This window comes from Nelumbo nucifera, chromosome 2 (assembly GCF_055504915.1).
Source record: "Nelumbo nucifera cultivar China Antique chromosome 2, China Antique-T2T, whole genome shotgun sequence".
Taxonomy (NCBI): domain Eukaryota; kingdom Viridiplantae; phylum Streptophyta; class Magnoliopsida; order Proteales; family Nelumbonaceae; genus Nelumbo; species Nelumbo nucifera.
This window is the reverse complement of record NC_142650.1, coordinates 15885912-15908242: the sequence shown is the minus strand read 5'-3', so window position 1 is coordinate 15908242 and position 22331 is coordinate 15885912. Positions and strand designations below refer to the sequence as shown.

Genomic DNA, 22331 nt, shown 5'->3' with positions numbered 1-22331 from the left:
TGTGATTGGTTAGAACTCTTCCAGTACCATACCTTATCCAGAAATAGCATCATAGATATTGCCTAATCATTAATTTTTGTTATCATTAATAATAAAGGGTTTTTTTGCCATTTCACCACGTGCACCCTATTTGTAAAAAATATAAACAAAAAACAAAAAAAGAACATTCTTGATTAATAGATGGAATTTGCCTCTAAATCAATCACAGAATGACATTTAGGCTGTGTTTGGAAATGATGCAAATAGAGTGTAAATCCCGGTTCAGGGTAAATTTGTACTCTGGTTCACTTTTTGCCTATATTTGGAAACATTACATTTATACATTAACAAATGACAGACCAATGAATATTTACATTGATAATAAGATGTAAAAGTACGTCAATAAAAAAGAAGTAAATTTGCATTCAAGTGGGGTTTTGATAAAAAAAAATGCATATGCTTTATTGAAATTCATATTTGCATCCATTACAGCTAAAACTAACCCAACTTTGGTAAGAAGGTAAATTTGTCAGTGCAAAACTAACCCAACTTTACATTTTATATGAACCACTTTACACTATATATTTGCATTCTTTCCAAACACAGCCTCAAGAATCAAGCCAACCTGAAAAGAAAGCATACATCACAGATTGTTATTATTATACTCCCAAAGAAAGCATACATCACATATGGTTATTATTATACTCCCACATATGACATGGAATATATTTTCCTTAGTGTTGGAACTGTGAAGGCAAATAACTTTTGACTTAATATTCTCATAACTGTTGAGACCATCTTACATTCATTGGGGAGATATTCCCAATGTACAGCTGTAATGTCCTGTGGGTAGGAGACCGGATTTGTTTCATCATATTCATATGCCTATCATGTTCGACATCATTCGTTGGAGCAGAAGTCACATTTCAACAAAATGCTTGTTTACAGTAAAACCCAAACATTGGAATCTTGGCTGGTATTAACATTTAAACTGTACATAGAACTATATAATAGGAGGTAATGCCCGACATCCCCCACACAGCTAAATTATATGATATCCGAGCCATCCCCAAAGTGTTCCAAATCCGGATGAATCCCACCACCAGGCCTCCTTGGGACCCTGCAAAGAATTCGAGAAAAATCTCAAGTGTCAAATGGGTATAAGCTACAAAATGTTTACAAGGAAAGTTGCATCGTTATCATAAGAATAGAAAAGTATAACGTTGTCAGCCTGATGCAATACTTCTGTTTTTCAGCCTATTGAGAAACTTTACTTTATGCAAGTTGACCACCCATATTTATGTGTATTACTGTTAGTCATCTAAAACAGTGATATGGACCAATGATTGCGATGATGACCTGAAATGAAAGACTGGATAGCTCCTTTTGGAATCCCAAGGGTTGAACATGAACATTTCACAACCTCAAGATACTAATACAACAGAAAGAATGAGCAAGATATGACACTTGATGGCAATGGTACTCAAAGGGATGTCAAGAATGTGATGTCAATTCTATTTTTTTGTTTGTTGGCTTAACAGCTAGAAAATCATTGTCCCCAAGGATCAAAATACCTGGCAAAACGGCTAGGCTCAAAACCAGGAACGCCTGGAGGGCCATAGGGATCAAATCGAGCACCTGGTGGAACACCCCTGTTCATTCAAACTTCCGAGATTAGAATCTATGCATTGTATGCATAATCACTACCATAACAAATCCAGAAGGGGGGAGCACTGTAATATATACTCACGGAGCTCCACCGGGGAATCTATGTTCTCCACCTATGCCACCAAACCAGCTGGGGTCATTTGGTCCTGTTCACACCAGAAAAAAAAAATGTCACTGCAAAGGGAGCCTTGCATTTTAATTCCTTTTAAGATATCATCAAATAGACTAGTTACAGACCTAGAAGCATGCCTCCACCAATGCCAGTGCCCCTGAGGAAGACAGATAATGCAAATACACAAATGGTCAACTGAGAAACTGAAATTGGAAAAACAAATGGACCAAATAGAGAAAAAAAGGAACCTGGAAGGATAGACTCCAGCTGAAGGCCCGGGGTAAAGATCACTTGAACCAAGAGAAGGAACTGGAGGATATACAAGGCTGCAACATGGAAACACAGACAACTGAGCTGCATAGAAGGGGGAAACTACAGTATAATTTTAAAAAATTAAAAAGAAATTCATTAAACTCGTAAACAACAATCACATCACCCAAGAAGAAGTTTGCAAAACTGCCCCCAAATCTAACCCAACAAACAACAAAAAACCACTTCACCCAACTGCACCCAACTCAATTCACATCCCATCCAACAAAGCAAATCTATTTCCTGTCCACTCCACTTCCATCACCATGTCAACGATTGACGACGATCCTTAACTTCCAATTCCATAAAAGTCTTCCTTGTAAACTCCTCCCCACCCAATCTCTTCCTCCTACCAGAATAGTTCCAAAATTTTTTAACTTTTAAATTTCTATTCAAAACCACCTCTTTTATTTTTTTCTTCCAAGCTATTACTAAGGTGGGTCCACAGCTTGTCTCTTCTACCACTTGAGTAGTATGCCTCTTTTGTCTAAACCTTTTTCATTCCATAATTTTTCGAGTTCTGATCTCTTGATTTTCATAACAAGCCCCCCCCCCCCTTTTGTCCACATTTATTATTACCCACCCTTTCAAACTTCTCCAAAATTACATTTTTGCACCAGGAGTGATCTGGTCCATCTTCTTCCCCAAACCACCAACTATTAGTCTTCCCCTTCATCACAGAAACCCTCATCTGCTCAGTAGCCTCCCGGCAATCTACACATCTAGGGAAACCGGTGCTCTAAGTTGGATCCTCCTCCTTGATCGTGACTGGTCATAATTCTTGTCCACGTACCAGAATTTGACCGAAACTGGTATTTCAGAAACATCATTAACCTCATCCAGCAACCTTGCTGAACCTATTTTTTCCCAGGTTCGATTTCTGTCATCAAGTTTCAAAAATATCCAACAGCAATGACCCACCACCTCAAGCATATCTACACGACAAGCATGCAGAGGAATTCCGGAAACTGCAACCCACACCACCCTCCTACCTCACGATATCCCCAACTTCCAAATTAGACCCAACAAATCTTCCTACGAGGCAGGTCTTTAACAAATTGAATGCAATATCCAAAATTAATCTATTTCGAGAGCCCAAAGCAGGCAATTTGGGCACCAAAAGATAGACTATCAAGAAAATATACCCACTATAGTTTACATCTCCATCTGAGGAATGAACTAATGCAAGAAAAGAATGAACTTATGTGTAAAAAACATTGTAAAGACTAAAGAATACCCAGGAGGTATTTGTTGCGGGACTTGTGGCTCAGTGACTCTTACACCAGGATCACTTTTGTCATGCTCTGACTCCACACTTGCTTTTGACCTGCAAAAATGCATATGAATAAGATTTTGTTAAGGGACCCTTGAAGAATATAATAAATTTAGATATACTTACAAACTATGTACTTGATATTCATACCTTTATGTCTCTAAACGAGGATCAAAGAAAAGAAAAAGAATCATTTCACAGTTAAAAGTTCAAATCAAAAATATTAACCCATGTCACTTCCATTGAAATTGTTTTTTTTTTTGGAACCGTAAGGTAAAGTACTTCATTAAAATCAAAAGGCCAAAATACAATAAAGCCCCTGTAAAATAAGAGACTGGTCAGATGATGTACAATCTGCCCATTACAGCCCAAGTCCACCCCCCCCCCCAAAAAAAAAAACCACTCCTTACAAAAAGGAAATCAAAATCAAAAAAGAAGAGGAGAATGTCTGTTTCTAAACTATCCACTTCCATTGAAATTGTCAAATTTTCATAATTACTTAATTCTACTGTAGTTAATAAAATCACTTAAGAAAGGATTGGAATTGCATTATTTTTGAGTCTTCTTTAGAGATTCAAGGGAATGTCTCTGCTGTATATGCTCTCTCTGAGATTTAATTTCCAATCTTAAGTCTCTATGTATCCATTCAAGGTAACCTTTCCCTCTTTTTTATAATGAATTATTGCCATTTATCAAAATAATAATTTTTTTCATAATAAATAAAAAGAAAACTTTTATTAAAGAAGAAGATACAAGTATACAACAAGGTGTCAAGATATCACCAACAAAATTTCAAAACCCACAGCCCACATCACCAAGACCCTCCAACCCCTTTAATACAGATGTTTTTCTTCCCCATATTTTACAAACACAATAAAACTCACTGCCAAAACCCAGGACACTTCAAAGCCCAGCAGAGACCCCCTCGAAAAAAAAAAAAAAAAAAAAGATCCCCAATCCAACAACGATCCTATAAACTCTCACCATTCAGGCATCCCCTTTAAAGCTTTTTTTGTTCAAAGGATACATCTCTTTCCCGGTTCCCAGAACATTTTTCTTGCAAATCTTCCCCTTCTATAAAACATAACCCTAATATCTTGCTTACTTGGACTTCAGTTTCTACTATTTTTTCCAAGTCCATATTTCCCTCTATTTTTCTCACTCAATCCATAACCACCTCCTCATTTTTCTCGTCTCCTTTCTCTTCCTCTAATTCGTTCTCAGTCTCCCAGATCTCCTCCTCATTAGTTATTGCATCTTCTTTTTGAACATCTGAAATTTCCCCCACTTTCTTTTCTCCAGGACTGTTTCTTGCGCTGCTCTGAGATACCTCTTATACTTACTGCAGGGACCATCTCCAAAGAGCACTTCATTCAAACAATAAAAGACCTTTATGACATGAACTAATTGTCCAACGTTTGACCCTTTGGGTTTTATCAAGTTTACCAACAAAGCATTGCCACGTTTGATTTCTTCAACCAAACTGGCATATCTTTAACAATCCGTCACCCACCTTCTTCTCACTGCCATGGGGACTTTCAGGACCCTTGGAGAATTCACACCGAGTGTTAGATTATTCAGATTGTTGTGTGTATGATGAATGGTGGTACTTTAGAAAGAAAACTTATTCAGGAACTTTGATGAAATATCAGCCCCATTGTGGTCAGTGGTCCTTTTTGTAATTATGGATAATTCTAATAATAATATTGAGTCTCTTTCATTAGAGAGAAACACAAGTGTGCTTATAGCTAGACACAACATTTTTAACTCCCCAACATCAAAATGACAAAGAAGACACTAAAAGTTTGCCCAAAACAAAGAATCCTTAGCCACCCCTTGCTTAGCTAACCCATCAGCCATTGAGTTAGCACTTCTCTTCACCCAGCTGTATTGCACCTCTACGTCCTTACTCAGCCAATTAAATTTTTTCTTCTCATTGCTGTAGCTCCACAAGCCACTGATATCTCCTTTCAGCCACCTAATCACCACCTCCGAGTCCCCCTCAATAATTAGATATCTGATGCTTAATTCTCTTGCTCTTTGGATTCCTTCAAGAACTGCTAGAATTTCGGCCCTAAGAGAGTCACCCTCTCCAATTGGCCCAAAGAACATGGCAATAATATACCCCTCATTCCTGAAAACACCCCCTATCCCAGAAGGCCCCGGATTCCTTAAGCTACATCCATCAAAGTTCAGTTTTATGAATCCGGCGGGAGGGGGGTCCAAGATGGTCTACAGGTCCTTTTACAAAGAGCAGCAGTGGCTACCTCTTTCCACTTTCTCAACAAGTCTGCCATAGAAAAATCAGAGAATATCTCCATTGATTTCAGCCAGTGAGCTACCCTTGAATGTATCAAGTCTATTAGGTTTTCTGTGGTTCTTTGCTTATCTAAAAAAATTCGTGAATTTCTTTCTTCCCATATTGACCAGCACACTGCAGCCCTAATGCTTCTCCACATAACCTTCCCCCTTTTCTTAGGCCATCTAAGGAATGAGGGAGAGAACAAGCATTGCACACTCACGGGGGAATTCCATGTATACCCAAAAAGGGAAAACACCCATTCCCAAACAGTCTTAGTAACTGGACAAGTAACCATAATGTGGTAACCCGTTTCCCCATCAGCTTTGCAAAGAATACACCTATTGGGAGATAAACAGCAGTTGGGCCTCTTTCTTTGAAGCAAGTCGTTTGTGTTAATTCTTTCCAGGAAAATTTCCCAACAAAAACTACCAACCCGAGGAGGAATGGATTTGCTCCAAATCTCTTTAACAGGGAATGACAGCCCAAGCGGAGTAGTAGGTTGAACTAATGTCTCAAAAAATGAGGCACAAGAGAAAGAGCTGGAGGAGGAAGGAGTCCAGATTCTGGTGTCTTCCTTACTAGGGTTCAAGAAAACATTTTCAAGGACGGTTAGCAAAGATGAGATACACCCCAAATCTGTATCCCTTACCGCCCTTCTCAACCCCAGATTCCACCCAAACCCAGAAGAAGAATCAGAAGGAACTAAGAAAGAGGAAATGGGTTCATTTTTCAAACTTGACAAAGCAAACAATGAGGGAAATTGGTCTCTCAGGGGTAGGTCCCCAACCCAAATTTGCTCCCAAAATTTTATTCGATTACCGTAGTTCAGATCGTACCTGATCCAAGGGGAGAAAACTGGAAGCAAATCATGAATGGCTTTCCATAGGGATGCGGCAATAGCCCTTGCCAAAATTCTTGGATCCCAGTCATTCTCATCCAGCCCATGTATGCTAGCCACAATCTTCGTCCACAATTTGTCCCTTTCCAACAGGAATCTCCACAACCATTTCCCCAATAATGCCATGTTCCTTTTCTTGATATTCCCAATCCCAAGCCCCCTAGCTTCTTGCTCCTATTTACCACTTCCCAACTCACCAATGGTCTTTCTTCTCCACTCCTGGTTTCCATAAAAAATCCCTCATTAATTTTTCCACCCTGTTGAAAACCTTTGTAGGAATCTTAAACACTGACATGAAGTAAACATGAAGATTAGAAAGGGTAGACTTAATCAAGGTGATTCTCCCCCCAAGAGAAAGATAATTTTTCCTCCAAGAAGAAAGCCTCTTTTCAAATCTCTCTACTACCGGGTTCCAAAAGCTTTCATTCCTAGGGTTATCTCCTAGGGGAGGCCCAAATAAGTGATAGGCCAATCCGAGATAGAACACCCTAATACACCTTCACAATCACTTACTTCCCTTTCCTCCAAATTCACTCCCACCACACAACTCTTATCGAAGTTCACTTTAAGATTAGACATCTGCTCAAAGAGTTGTATTGTCAGTTTTAATTTTCTAATCCAATTTAGATCCCCACCCTCACAAAACAGGATTGTTTCATCTGCAAACTGCAAGTGTGTAAGTGGTACTTCCCCCCTTCCGACTCTCCATCCTCATATTAAGTCTCTAGAATCAGCTCTATGTATCAGCCTCCCCGAGACATCTGCAATTAGAGTAAAGAGAAAGGGGGAGAGCGGATCACCTTGTCTTATTCCTCTCATGGCCGGAAAGAAATCCACTGCAGTTCCATTCACCAATATCGAATAATGGCAGCTCCTAATACAACCCCTGATCCATCTACACCATCTGTCTCCAAAGCCAAAACTTCTCATTACTTCCATCAAGAAGGACCAGTCAACTAGGTCATAAGCCTTCTTTAAGTCTAGTTTGCATACCACTCCCTTTTTCTTAGATTTCCTAAAATTCTCTAAACTCTCATTCACAATCAGAATTTGATCAGTGATTTTCCTCTCCTTCACAAAACATCCCTGGTTGGGTGTGATAATGGCTGGAAGAACTTTCTTAATTCTTAGAGACAACACTTTTGCAATTATCTTGTATAGACTATTCACCAAACTAATTGGTCTGAAATCCCTTGGTTGTGATGCTTCTTTCTTCTTAGGGACCAATGCAATGAATGTGGAGTTTAAACCCGGATTAATGACTCCCCTTCTGTGAAACTCCTCAAAAACCATCTAGGCCCTTCTTCACAATATCCCAACAATCTTGATAAAATGCCATTGTGAATCCATCTAGGGCTGGAGCTTTCATCCTATCCATTGAAAACATTGCTTCCTTTATCTCCTCTTAAGTCAAAGTTGTTCTCTAACCCCACTCTGGTTTCTAGTCTAAGAGTTGGCCACTCCAGCCCCTCCACCCTAATCCTCTCATTTAGAGACCTTCCAAAAATTGATTTAAAATGGGTTGCAAAAGCCTCTGCCATTTATGTTGGGTGGGAAAGAACAACTCCATCAACTTCTAGATTAGAAATGATATTCTTCCTTCTTCTATTGTTTGCCATAGAATGAAAAAATCTAGTGTTTTTATCTCCCTCCTTTAACCATTTACATCTAGACTTTTGTCTCCAACTTATTTCTTCTAGCAATAAAAGATCCTCTAACTGCTTTCTAACCCTCCATCTCAAATCTCTGTCTTCTTCTCCAAAAGAACCCCTTTCCTCCTTCAAATCCAGTTCCTCAGTCTGCTCCATTAGAAGCTTCTTTCTTTCCTCCACTCTTTCAAATTCCAGACAATTCCACTCCTTTATTTGAGATTTTAGGAATTGAATCTTCTTGTGGAATCTCATCCCCTCCCACTCAACTGGCGGATTGTGTTGTTCCCACCATTCTTTGATGTTCTCTATGAATCCCGGATGGATCAACCACATATTCTCGAACCTAAAGGGAGCAAGTCCACCTTCTCTTGAGTCCTCTTACACAACACTATAGGCCAATGGTCTGAAGTGAGTCTAGGGAGTGCCCTAGAATTTAGGTTCCCCCAATGCTCCTCCCAATCTGTTGAGAACAAGAATCTATCTAACTTAGAACAAATGGAGTTAAATTGAAGGTTGGACCAAGTGTAGACATTGCTTTGGATCGGGAATTCCTTAAGCTAAGCCCAAAAGTCTCCACAAAATGATTGAAATTTCTCATGCTGGTTGTCACTCTCTGTTTGGGATTGTTGGTTTCCTCTGTGAATCTCACTACGTTAAAGTCCCCTCCCCACACACACACCAAGGTCCTTACCATAATTTCTTCCTCTTCCTATAGTCATTGGGGCCATATACATTTGTTAGAACCCATTCAAAGCCATCTTCCACCTGCCTGAATTTCATAAAAATTGAATGATCCCCTATTAGTTCCTCCAGACCTATCACCACATCTTCCTTCCACAATGTTATGATCCCACCCGAGGCTCCCCAAGATGGAGTAGCCACCCACTTTATCCCCTTAGATCTCCAGACACTCCTTTCTCATCTGCTATCAAAGTCCATTCTCTTGGACTCCTGGATTAACACCACATCCGGATTGAACTTCCTAATCACTTCTTTGATGGTTGCTCTCTTCCTTGCACTACCCAATCCCCTCACATTCCAGCTTAGGATTCTCATTTCAACTTTTGAATTTAACCCTAAAGAGCCACTAGATATCTATTTGAACCCTTTCCCTCTATCCCCTCTCACCCCAAACTTCTTCCCTCGATATCTCTTTCTGTTAGATATGACAGTGTTAGTTGTTAGTTATTTCAGCTTTATTACTAGTTATTTCTTATTCTATTTTCCATGTAAGCAATAAGGACAATTCAGCCCTTTTACAGTTAGCCAATAGTTATAAATACTAAGAGAGGGTCGGCAGAAATTATGACCTACTCTCTCTCTTTTCTGAAACTCTCTTCATGTACTTCTTTTCTTCCTGGAGGTTACTGGTAATGTGCGGCTGCTACTAAAGAGATTGTAGAAGTCTAGGAGAGTTCCAGTAGTCAGGAAGAATCAGAAGAAGCTTCGGATCCTCAAGATTAGGGTTTTGCATCAACCAGAAAGTGGCGGCCAGAGATTTTTTCATAAAGTATGCTTTTTCTTGTGATCTGTTCAGAAAAGATAATCTTGGTTTAGTCTGAGAGGTGCGGCTTCAGAATTTTTGTGTTTTCTTTAGGGTTTTCTAATTCATAACTGTTATTTGTTTCAGATCAGAATTTGAACTGGTTTCGTTCAGAATTCTGTTTTTTGTGTTCTTTGGAAGAACTAGGCCAGCTGTTATAAGTTGTTTGGGTGTTGTTTCTCCTATTACAGTAATTAAAAAAGTTTTTTTATTAATTATTGATCAAGAATGGAGTTCAAGAGTCAAAGGGAAGGTGTTTATGGGACTAGCAATTCTGTTAACCTGTTTGATAATACCTTTCAGATTACAACAGTTAAGTTTGATGGATCAAACTACCTAGAATGGGCTCAATCGGCCATGATGGCCATTGGGGGTAGGGGAAAACCGAGCTACTTGTTGGGAGATGTGAAAGAACCAACTAAGGAGGACCAAACCTATACCAAATGGGTTCAGGAGAACTATTTGGTTATGACATGGTTGTGCCTCTATGCAGCCACATATCAGCCATAACTATTTGTGGGTGAAAACAGCTAGACCTGTTCATGGGCCGGGCTCGGGCCGGGCTTTCACTCTATATTAACAGATTTTTCTAAGGCCTGAGCCCGAGCCCGGCCCGACCATCGGGCCTACAACTTGGGCCCGAGCCCGGCCCTCATAAAAAGCCCGAAGCCCAGGCCTGGGCCCGAGCCCGAAATTTAGCCCATACTATTACTACTGCTGAAGCGGCTGAATAGAGAGAGAGAGAGAGAGAGAGAGAAATTATAAAGAAAAGAATAAAAAATGTATATATTAAATTATAAATATATATTTCAATAAATATTATATTATTTATATAATATATAAAATACATATTATATATTTTATAAAATATATAATGCTGAGTCGGGCCGGGCCATCGGGCTACCCGACCCATGAACAGGTCTAAAAACAGCTAAGGAAATCTGGGATGTCATGAAAGAGACCTACTCCCAACCCCTTAATGTTGCTAGGGCTTATGAACTGAAATGTGAGGTTAACAACCTTAAGCAAGGAGAGAAACCAGTCTCGGTTTACTTCTCTACACTGAAATCTTTGTGGCATGAAATTGACCACCTAGAAACACTTGAGTGGGAAAGCTAGAAGGATGCATAGACTCATAGAAAGCAGGTTGAGACTAATAGGGTTTTTGAGTTCCTAGCTAGTCTGAATCCTGAGTATGATATTGTGAGACAGCAACTACTGACAAGAGACAGTGTGACCCTATCACAAGCCTACTCCTTAGTGCACAGTGAAGAGACCAGGAGAAAGGTTATGATGCAGAATCAGCCCTTCCCACCAGCCTTGGCAGCAGTCAAACCTAAGTCTGGGGATGATACGGAGAGGGATATAAAGAAGGAAGACAAGCGGGATCTAGTATGTGAACATTGCAAGAAACCCAAGCATACTAAAGACACCTGTTGGAAGCTGCACACTCATTTAGTCCCAGCAAAACTTAGGAACAAAAGGGGTAATGCTAATATGGCTGTTAATACTGATTGTGCCTCCTCATTGGGCACAAAAGGCACACCCCTAGACACCCTAGCTGCTGTTCGGGCTGCCCTGACTCAATTGGAAAAGGAAGTTGGCAATTCAGCTCAATCATCTCAGCTACCATCAACTCCCACATCAACTTTTGCTCATTTAGGTACTCGAGCCTCAACTTATCATGCTTCAGCTCCAGGTAACACTGAACATTGTTGGGTAATAGACTCAAGTGCATCTAACCATATGGCTGGCTTGCCATCACTGTTCACTACCTATCACTTATCTTCTGGCAGAGATAAGGTGTCCATTGCTGATGGTTCCCTTGTTCCCATTTCTGGCAAGGGAGACATCAAGTTGTCTAATGCCATATCCTTATCTTCAGTTCTGCATGTTCCTAAGCTTAATACTAATTTGCTTTCAGTCAGTAGCATTACAAAACATTAGAATTGTTCAGTAACCTTTTTCCCTGACCGATGTGTTTTTCAGGACTTGGAGACAAGGAAGGTGATTGGGATTGGCCGTGAGACGAATGGGATATATCTGCTTGGAGAGAGTTCACATTGGGAAGATAGTGAAGATAGGAAGTCTTTTGTTTCTCAGTCTGTTAGTCATGTTATGCTTTGGCATAATCGGTTGGGTCATTTATCTTTTCGATCTTTAAAGAGTTTGTTTCCTGATTTATTTGAGTCTGTTCAGATGTCCAATTTGAGATGTGAGAGTTGTGAGCTTGCAAAGCATTGTAGAACATCTTATTCATTGAGTAATAAAAGAAGTAATAATCCTTTTGATATTGTGCATACTGATGTTTGGGGTCCTTATCACATCACTACTATGGGGGGGCACAGATATTTCTTGTTGTTTGTTGATGACTATACCCGGTTTTCTTGGGTTTACCTTATGCGTTCTCGAGATGAAGTTCATACTTTGACCCGGATCTTTCATCAGATGATTTTAACCCAATTTGGGGTCAAAATCAAAATCTTCAGATCCGATAATGCGAAAGAATACTTTGCCAATCAATTAGCCTCTTATTTGCTTGACCATACGATTATCCACCAAAGTACTTGTCCTCATACACCACAGCAGAATGGGGTTGCTGAGAGGAAAAATAGGCACATATTGGAGGTGGCCAGAAGCATCATGTTTAACTCCAATGTGCCTATTCGTTTATAGGGAGATGCTATTCTTACAGCAGTGTATCTCATTAACTGAGTTCCTTCACGGGTTCCTGACATGAAGCCTCCATTTACCCTCCTTTACCCTAATAAAGACTTGTTTACTGTTCCCCTTAAAACCTTTGGTTGTACTTGCTTTGTTCAGATTCTTGGACTTCATCGTTCCAAATTTGATCCTAAGGCCTCCAAATGTATTTTTCTCGGTTATGCACAAACTCAAAAGGGATATTGCTGCTATGAACCCACTTCTGGGAAAAGATTTGTCTCTATGGATGTTACTTTCTTCGAGGATGTACCCTATTATCCTAGGATTTCTCCTCAGGGGGAGAGCAATGAGTGTGGGGTTAACTCATCAGAAGTTCCTTTACCTGTTCCATTGAGTGATGAGGGATGTTATGGGGAGGGGTGTCAGAGGTGCTGGGATTTGAGAGTCTATCACAGGCGGTGGAGGCAGGTTGATTTCGGTCATCAGTAGTCCAGGCCAGCCCCAATTCCTTCTGCGGATCCAGATCCAGGTACTACAGTTCCTTTATTGGATCCGAGTTCCACTGAGATACCTTACACTATTAAGCCCTTACCTCCTTTGGATGACCTTGACCTCCCCATTGCAGTTTGTAAAGGCAAACGACGTTGTACCACATCCACAGCCCACTGCATTTCCCAATTCTTGTCCTATGATCACTTGTCCCCCTCTTACAGGTCCTTCCTCACATCTATTGCTGATATTCCTATCCCCAGAACAGTGCAAGAGGCCTTGTCAATTCCTGAGTGGAAAGATGCAATGAAGGTTGAAATGGATGCTCTTTTGAGGAATAATACTTGGGAGCTAGTTGACCAGCCTAAAGGTATAAGGCTCGGTTAGTTGATGGTTCCATTGAAACATAATGTTGATGGTTCCATTGAAAGGTATAAGGCTCGGTTAGTTGCAAAGGGATTTACTCAGACTTATGGTATAGACTACTTGGAGACTTTTGCTCCAGTAGCAAAGATGACCACTATTAGAGTTTTATTGTCCCTTGCAACCAGTTACTCTTGGCCCTTGTTCCAGATGGATGTCAAAAATGCCTTCCTCAATGGAGACTTGCAGGAAGAAGTTAAAATGCAGTTGCCTCCTGGATTTTATGATGCAGACACAGGAAAGAAGATTTTCCGGTTGAATTCATGTTCAACAAGCTACTTATAAATCATGATATGCTAACAAATACAGGAAATCACTGCACTCAGAGGTAAGTCAACCAAAGGGAAATGCACTCTCCAAATAGTGAGACCTACGTCAACATGCTAGTACAAACCTTCATACCCTCAACAACAAAAATCAATAAGGATAAGTAGGAGAAACTGCAGATACAGGTACAATAAATTGTTGATAATGCAAATAAGAATTTTAAAAATTATAAATCCAAAAGAATTGCCCTGCTACAAAAGCTACATATAGAGTATTTGAAAAGAATTTCATTTACCACAATATTGTGTTATGACAAAACTGAGAAAGGAAGATCAATAATAACAAATTCAAAATATGAACAGCTCAAAGATTATATCCAAAGGATTTGGAGTGAGCTCAGGGTAAATGGTTTTCCAAACTCTAGGCTTCTCATGTTTCTAAGGTTTTTTTTTATCGATAGCAAAGAGCAATTTTATTAATAGTATCATAAATACATACAGAGAACTAGGGAGAGATAAAATGGCTTAACTCTCCCCCAAAGGATTAAAAGGAAAATTACAGTATTGCCCAAAACAATTGACCCCTACCCACCCCCTGTTTTGCCAAATTATCAGCAAAGGCATTTGTAGTTCTCTTCACCCAATGAACATGAAATTCCACTCCCCTCAGTAGCCATTTAACCTCCCTCCTCTCATTAGCATAAATCCAGAACCCATTACCCCTCCTTAACCAATTTAACACTAGCCGTAAATCTCCTTCAATAATCACCTTTTGAACGTTCAGTTCCTTTACCTTCCTTAGCCCTACAAGTAAGGCTAACAGTTCAGCTCTAAGAGGGTCACCCATCCCAATGGGACCTGAGTACAAAGTGACCACCTTCCCACTTTCATCTCTTATTGCTCCTCCCACACTTCAAGGTCCTGGATAGCCTTCACTACTCCCATCAAAGTTTAATTTCATAAATCCCAGGGCTAGAGGTGGCCACAAAGGACACATCATTGATCGAGCCGGCCCGGAGGATGCAACTTCCTTCCATTTGTTCGGTAACATACCCATGGAAATATCAGGAAACAGCTCCAAAGTTTTCAGCCATTGCATCACCTTAACTGTTATGATTTCAATCAGCTCTTCTTTCTTCCTTTCTTTCTCAGAGAAGGTCCTTAAATTCCTTCCTTCCCACAGAGTCCAGCAGATGGCCGCTCTCACACATCTCCACATGATTTTACCCCTTTTCTACGACCACCATAGGATGCACCAGTGTGGAGTCAAGCACCTATTTGGCCTTTTCCTTGGGAGAAAACCACAGGTATTACATCTTTCCAAGAAGGCTTCCCAACAAAAAGCTCCAATCCTCAAAGGGATCAGTTTACCCCAAACTTCATAGGAAAATTCTGGAAGCTACTATTAGCAGATATAGAGGCACATGAAAAGACTCTAGAAGGGGTTAAGGTCCAAATTCTGTTATCCCTTTTAGAGGGGTCCAACACCACCCTTTCAAAATCTGAACCAACTCCAAAGCACTCTCAAGTTCTAATTCCCTGAGACCTCTTCTAAAACCCAAATCCCAATCAAACCCAAAGGTGGACTCAAAAGGGACCAAGAAAAAAGTCACAGGTTCCCCTTTAAGCCGAGAAATGGAGAATAAAGAAGGAAATTTGTCTATTAAAGGCATTCCTCCCACCTAGAGGTTTTCCCAAAACTTTACTTGGTTACCAAAACAGAGATCATACCTAATGTGCTGCAAAAATGAGGGGAGGATGGCGTGAATGGATCTCCAAGGAGAGGCTTTAGTGGTCCCTGCCACTAGTACATAGTCCCACCCATCCTCAGAAAGCCCATGTATACTCGGTATCACTTTAGCCCACAGCTTATCTTTGTCCTCTGCTAATCTCCATAACCACTTCCCCAACAACGCTTCATTTCTCTTCTTAGTGTTTCCTAAACTCAGGCCTCCTTCCTCCCTACTTCTAGAGACTATCTCCCATTTCACCCTATGGTCTTTCTTGTCCTCCCCCGACTCCCACAAGAAATCTGTCATCAATTTCTCTAAACTCTTACTTATACCCTCAAGGATCCTGAAAGCTAATAGATAGTACACTAGCAGACTAGCCAAAGTGGACTTTATCAAAGTAATTTTGCCGCCCAAGGATAAATAATTCTTCTTCCAAGAAGCCAACCTCTTCATGAATCTACCAACCACCGGGCTCCAAAAGTTGTTATCCCCTAGAGGCATCCCCAAATACTTCATTGGCCACTGTGACACCTCACACCCCAAGATTTCAGCACTTACTATCATAGCACTCTACTCCATGTTGATCCCCACTACACAACTTTTATCAAAATTGACCTTCAAATTGACATTTTCTAAAAAATTTGCACTACCATATTCAAGTTCCTAATCCACCCCACCTCCTCCCCATCACAAAACAAGATTGTATCATCAGCACGTTGTAAGTAAGTGATAGGTATTCCATCTCTTCCCACCCTCCAACCCTTCACTAGATTCCTAGCATCTGCCCTTTCTATTAGTTTCCCCAACACATCTGCTATCTAGGTAAAAAGAAAGGGAGAAAGAGGGTCACCTTGTCGAATTCCCCTAATGGTCGTAAAGTGATGGAGAAAGAGGGTCACCTTGTCAAATTCCCCTAATGGACGTAAAGTGATCCACTACTGTCCCATTAACCAATATTGAGTAGTGGCAAGTCTCAATACACCCCCAGATCCATTTACACCATTTCACTCCAAATCCAAAGCATTCCATCACTTGCATTAGGAATGACCAATCTACCATATCATAAGCTTTCTCCAAATCCAGCTTACATACAATCCCTTTCTTCCTTCTCTTCACCTCCTCCACACGTTCGTTTGCAATTAAGATTTGATCAACAATCTGTCTCTTCCACACAGAGGTCCCATGATTCCTAAGGTTTTTAATATAGAAAGTAACTATAGTATTACATAGGATTATCCAAGATTAAACAAGCAAAAACCATGTAAAGCTTACACACACTTCAACAAAAGAGACGTTCTCTGTGACAAAGGCTCCTGTTTCCCATCAGGCCTTTGAAGCGGCACACAATTAATGCCCCATTTGTCATCAGTCCACTGATATCAGAACAGAAGTATCTCCAAAAGGTGATAAAATGGGGGAAGTAGACTAAGATGATTTGGGAATGTGCAAACATGAGTCAGATGGACCATCTATAGCACCAGTAAGAAGAAGTGATCTATTAAAAGTTTAAGGGGCTAGAAGAGATAGGGGCAAGCCAAAAAGGATACAGGTTAATGAGAAATGATTTCAGGGCCCATAATTGAACAATGGAGATGATAATGAACAGGACAGAATAGTGGAACATGATTCAGGTAGACAAACCCATATAGTTGGACCAAGGCTTAAATGATGATGATGACAACTCTCTCAAGGACTGGTCCTAGCTCAGTATGAGATCAGTAAGCATATGATAATGCAAGTGAATGTTTCAGTTTTTATGCTATGGAAGATTAGGAACCCATCTTTTGCATGGAATCTGTGACTAAACTGAAAAATTGTGATTCAACCAAACTAAAAATGTTAATGAACAATACTTGAGTTCAAATTATGTACCTTGGAAGGGAAGAAGATGAACTGCTTGGAACCATTAGTGATTCCTTCAACTTGGACAAGATATTAGAATCCAAACACCTCACAAGCTCACCAAAATTCTTATACATCTGTGAATAGTTAGTGCCCTCACTCCTGCCATCATAGTCATTGACACTGCAGAAAACGCCAAATCAATAACAGGAATAGAATCAAAACAATTACACAAATAAAACAAGAAGGAAAAACTAATATCAAGATCTAAAAGAATCACTACTTGATTTGGATATTCAGAGGTTTTGTTTCTCCATTCCCAATAAGCAGTGCATCAACAATCAAACTATCCCCCATCACCAAACATTTCACCATGACTGATATCTTTGAGCCCTTTGATTCATTCACATAGACGAAACCATAGGAGTCATCAGTGTCATTCCATCCCTCTATACCAACTTCATCTACCCATAGAAGAAACAGAAGTTATTTTTCAAAAGGAAAAGTTAAGAAAACCAAGAGGGGGAGGGGCAGAGGAAGAAATGGTGAAATCAATGAAACTAATGTGAAGCTTACCTGAAGAAGATGATAAAGCACTTTCAGAGAAAGCAGGATGCCCAGTAGCTGTAAGGATGTAGTCTGAAGCAAGAAAAGATGCATGAACTGCAAAAGCTATTTTGTCATGTGCATTTCTGAAAGTGGGACGAGAAGCCCTAATTACCACCATTACTGAGTTTGCATCCACCATTCTGATTTTTAAATCTTTTGCCCCTGAAAGTATGTTTATAAGAAGCAGAAAGGCTGATCATGTAATAAATATGCAAGTAGCAAAACGATGACATGGTATATGCTCAAGCACAATTTGCTTAAACCTTTGCTTCTCCTTTTGTACTCGAAAGACATCTCAAAAAAAGAGGCTATGGACTACACTCAATATATCAGATGATACCAAATGCCAATAAGCCTGCTAAGAAGCAAAGAATGCAAATATAGCATGGCAAGTATGCACAAATTAAATCAGTAACACTGATAGCAAAAAATACATATAGTTGAATCAAGTGCATTCTGCAATCATTGTCCTGATTCAGAGACTGGAAAACAGCTCATGCAAGAATTTTGTTCATTAACAGAGGGAGGACTATTATATCTCATTTTTTATGTATAGATGACACTGGTCTATTATTAGCATCTTTTCTCATGCTCTCAGAATAGATCCACTTTCATACACTACTTGATTATCAGCATCTTTTCTCATGCTCTCAGGATAGATCCACTTTCATACACTACTTAATTAAAAGCTAAGGTTGCACTTTTGATCTGTTTGAAACCTACATTTTGTGTCAAATTTCACAAATACAATTAGATGGAATTTCTGATTCAAACCAATACTAAGATCATAACTGAGACTCAACAAATTAAATTCTTTTATTTCATATTCGCAGCCACTGCAACAAACATTTTCATTCTAAACACCCTATGCAGATCTCTCACAAGATACAATATTGGAATTGAATAATAAGAAGAATAGACAACTGCTTTGGTTTGAACAATGTGAATATATAAATAAGAATATAAGAAGAGGACTCCCAACTCAACAGGTCAACAACATCTACATGACACTAAACCAGTAATATTCGAAGGCAATACAGTATGTATAACAGAAAGATGGGGAAAGGGTCCTAAGAAATAATTCTTTAAACTGAGGCTAAACAAAAAATGTCTGAAGAGAATACGAATGGAAAATAAGGATGGTCATATCAACAGGTCGGGTTCAGTATGGTTTGCCTTCACCTTAACCCAACCCTCCAATGCTTCCACCCAAACCTGACCTGACTTCATAACATGTAATTTCCGAACCCAACACAACCCTATAGGGTTCAACACAATACCGACACAACTTGAGCCACAGTCTCTCATCTGTATTTTTATAATACATTTTGAAAAACCAAGAGCCATTAATTTAAGTTGGAATTTGTTTTATGGGTTCCAGGGTGTCATTCCTCCATAGTGAAGGAAGAAAAATGAAAACAGACATGAAAAGAAAATCCTAAACTTTAAGGCTATGTGGTTAAAGTCATTACCAAACTACAAAAATACCCTCTATATTTGTAGATGTATCATAAGCTGGAAGGCTGGAATAGAAAAATCCAAACTCGATTTGGGTTAAAGCATCAAAACCAGAACCTAACCTTACACCCAAAGAACCTGACCCTAACCCAACCCTATAGGGTCGGGTTAAGCCAGGTTTACCATTTAACCCAACCCATTGACATTCCTAGGGATGGTCACAGAGAACAGAAAATTGATCTAAAAAGTTAATAGAGAATGGCAATGAGGGTAACCTGAATAGAGCCTACCCCACCATCCATCATCAATCAGAAATATGTTGTTCAAGTAATCAATTTATTGTCTTATATTACATGGGAGAATAGATAGTAAGTTAGTCAATGGGAAGTCATGAAATGGGATATGTTCATGTAGAAGGTGTTCTTCTGTAAGAATGATATGTTCTGATCTTTAGAGAACGTAAACATAAAAAATTAGATGTGGTTACATTCAGGTAATAATATATTTTTGCTTGAAAATTTGGAAGCAAAAGCTATGAATTTGTGTGTACTCAGTGCTTCCAAAACACAAACAAGATGTGTGTAACACAATGCATGATGATAATGATGATGACGATAATGATATCAATCCAGAAAATAAAATCACATACGCATAATGGTGAATTTAATGCAAGAAAGAATGAGGCATCAGTAGTTTAGTTTGCCTGAATTTGGTAAGTGGTATATTTGTTTGTGTTTATGTGCTTGCCTTTGCCTCTAAGACACAAACAATAAGGGATTGCGAGTGCGAGGTGTATTCAACATCTAATCTTTTCTGAATCAACAATTGTGGTAAGGCCGCGAAAGAATCAAAATTAGCACCTTAGACAACTATCGCATCCAAAACAAAGAGGAAAAAACCAATTAGTGTTTTTTGACATATTAAGAACCTTAGTACGTGGAGGTGGAGCGGTAGAAACAAATTTAACACCTGAAAGAACCATCGTGTCCCGTAAGCAGACAAGGAGAGGGCGCATCGATAAGAACCCCAGCATGTATATATAGTTATATGCATGTGTCTACTGAATCAATGTCGTAGTAAAACAACTAAACCCTCAAACATCGAATTTAGCATCTAACAAACCAGTCCAAATTTTAGAAATCCAATGGAGATTCAAGAAAAGAAAAGAGAAAGAACTTGCAAAATGAAATCATAATCCACTTACGGTCATCTAAGTTCAACAAGGAGAGAGAAGCAAATGGGAACTTACCAGTCGAAGGATAGATTAATTGGACAACAGAGGTGGCAGACTGGCAGCGGGAAGGAATGTACTGAGGGAGCGATTGCAACCCAATGAGGACTGAAAGAAGAAAAGAGGTTAATTCCCAATAAAGAAACGGCTAAGGAAAGGAAGGGAAATACATAATTAATGGTTTTTTTTAAGGCCCAATTAATGGTTTGAGTTTAAGACTTTAGAGTCCATTGAAAGAGTCCGAATCTTCTACAAACAACACTAGAAAAGTAGAAATACCTAGGTGTTGTGTTTTTTTTATTCTCAAAATATATATAGAGAGAGAGAGAATTAACCGTTATGCTTAACGGTGACGGTGGAGGGAAAATGTCCAATCTATTCTTGGTTAAATTTTAGATTGGATCGTTGGATGGGCGATCACAGCAAAAACCCATAACCCCCCGGCCCCACCTCCCCAACTCAAGTGAGACAAACTATAAAAAAATGGCAAATCTTTTTAAAATTTGACTAACGAAAAAACAAAATGTTAAATTTATCTTTAATTATTTTTCAAATTTTCAAAATAAAAATTCAATCAATAAAAGTTTTCAGAAAGATAAAAAAGTAGATCATAGATTTATAATTAGGCTCAGTTTAAAAAAAAATATAAATATAAATATATACAATTCAAATATATATAAAGTATATGATTTTACACTCTACATATTTGTATTTATATTCCTACCAAACTGAGCTTTAAACGTTTAAATCTCTCGATGGCGAAGCACGCTGCAATTCTTGTGAGCAAAAAGTACACTTTTGTTTTCTTGAGGCATCGTGGCCGATGATAGAGCAGCAGGCATGGAAGGAATGACCGCAGGAGCTACTCAGAAACCAACGCCACCCGTTGGTAGCTCAAACAGGTGGCTGCAACAAACCCTTGGGGCCTTATGTGATTTCCAGCTTCCATTCGGCTTTTCCACAACACCCTCGGGTAGACCAATTCCGCTAGCCTTGATCATACCCAACAGTTTTAGTATTTCTTCACTCATAAAGTTGAGTTCACATCTTCCCCCACAGCACATTATCACCGTGTATTGAGGACATCTTTTTTTTTATCAATATGTATTGAAGACATCTCCCGATAATAATATAGAACCGATGATATTATTATGAGAAATATTCTCAATATACGGCAGAAATGTACTGTGGGGCGTTGTGGGGCAACCCCTTGTGGGGTGGAGATGTGATCTCCATAAAGTTGCCACACTGGCCAAATGTCAAGGCAAAAACCAGCTCCGGGTTCTTGAGCAGCACAGCAACTAATTCAAGGTCCGATTCTAGAGAGTTGCCATTGTTGGTACCGACTGGTGTGGTAGCAGATTTATCTGCAGTATTTTGACAAGGTGAAGGCAATGGCTCTGCATCATCAACATCTGGTAACTATTCAATAGATTTCTAGGGTCAATGTATCATCATAGTCTATCTCAAGGCCCCACAGTTCCTTGGGATTGGTTGGGATATCTTGAATATTGTGGTAAAAGGTTTCCTTCTCCCGTCGTAATCTCTGTGTCTGAATTTCAATTTCATTGCTCTTTTCCCTCTGCCAATTCCCCACATACATTGATCCTCAATTTTGCATAGAGAGAAAGCTGAATTCTTTGAAAAATATGATTTTTTTTCTATTACTACCCATATATAAAAATGAGAATGAGACAAGTAGAATGGTCGAACACTCTGATTTTGCTTTTTCAATATTACCCCTGCAAATGCATGTTTGTCCCATTCTCATATATTATTTAATTTCTATTAATTAACTAACCATATATAAAAATTAGAATTACTCTTTTAGTTCTAATTATATCCCTTCATTTTTTTTATTCTAACCTATCTGTCTAAAG

The 22331-nt window shown here is 39.3% G+C and overlaps 1 protein-coding gene across 2 annotated transcripts; it reads right to left on the bottom strand.

Moving 5' to 3' along the window:
• Positions 1 to 693: 693 nt before the first annotated feature.
• LOC104597065 (proteasome inhibitor-like protein) lies at positions 694 to 20739 on the bottom strand. Of its 2 annotated transcripts, none has more exons than XM_010258455.3 (10): positions 20470 to 20739; positions 17730 to 17924; positions 17437 to 17617; positions 17184 to 17336; positions 3306 to 3395; positions 2008 to 2085; positions 1885 to 1916; positions 1730 to 1793; positions 1554 to 1631; positions 694 to 1099 (listed from the first exon to the last, which is right to left on the bottom strand). In XM_010258455.3, the coding sequence occupies exons 2-10, from the start codon at positions 17899 to 17901 to the stop codon at positions 1027 to 1029; spliced, it is 921 nt and encodes a 306-aa protein (XP_010256757.1). In that variant the 5' UTR covers positions 17902 to 17924; positions 20470 to 20739; the 3' UTR covers positions 694 to 1026. The 2 variants fall into 2 exon arrangements, with proteins under 2 accessions (XP_010256757.1, XP_010256758.1); XM_010258456.3 differs by having other exon boundaries at positions 17730 to 17915; positions 20470 to 20621.
• Positions 20740 to 22331: the final 1592 nt, after the last annotated feature.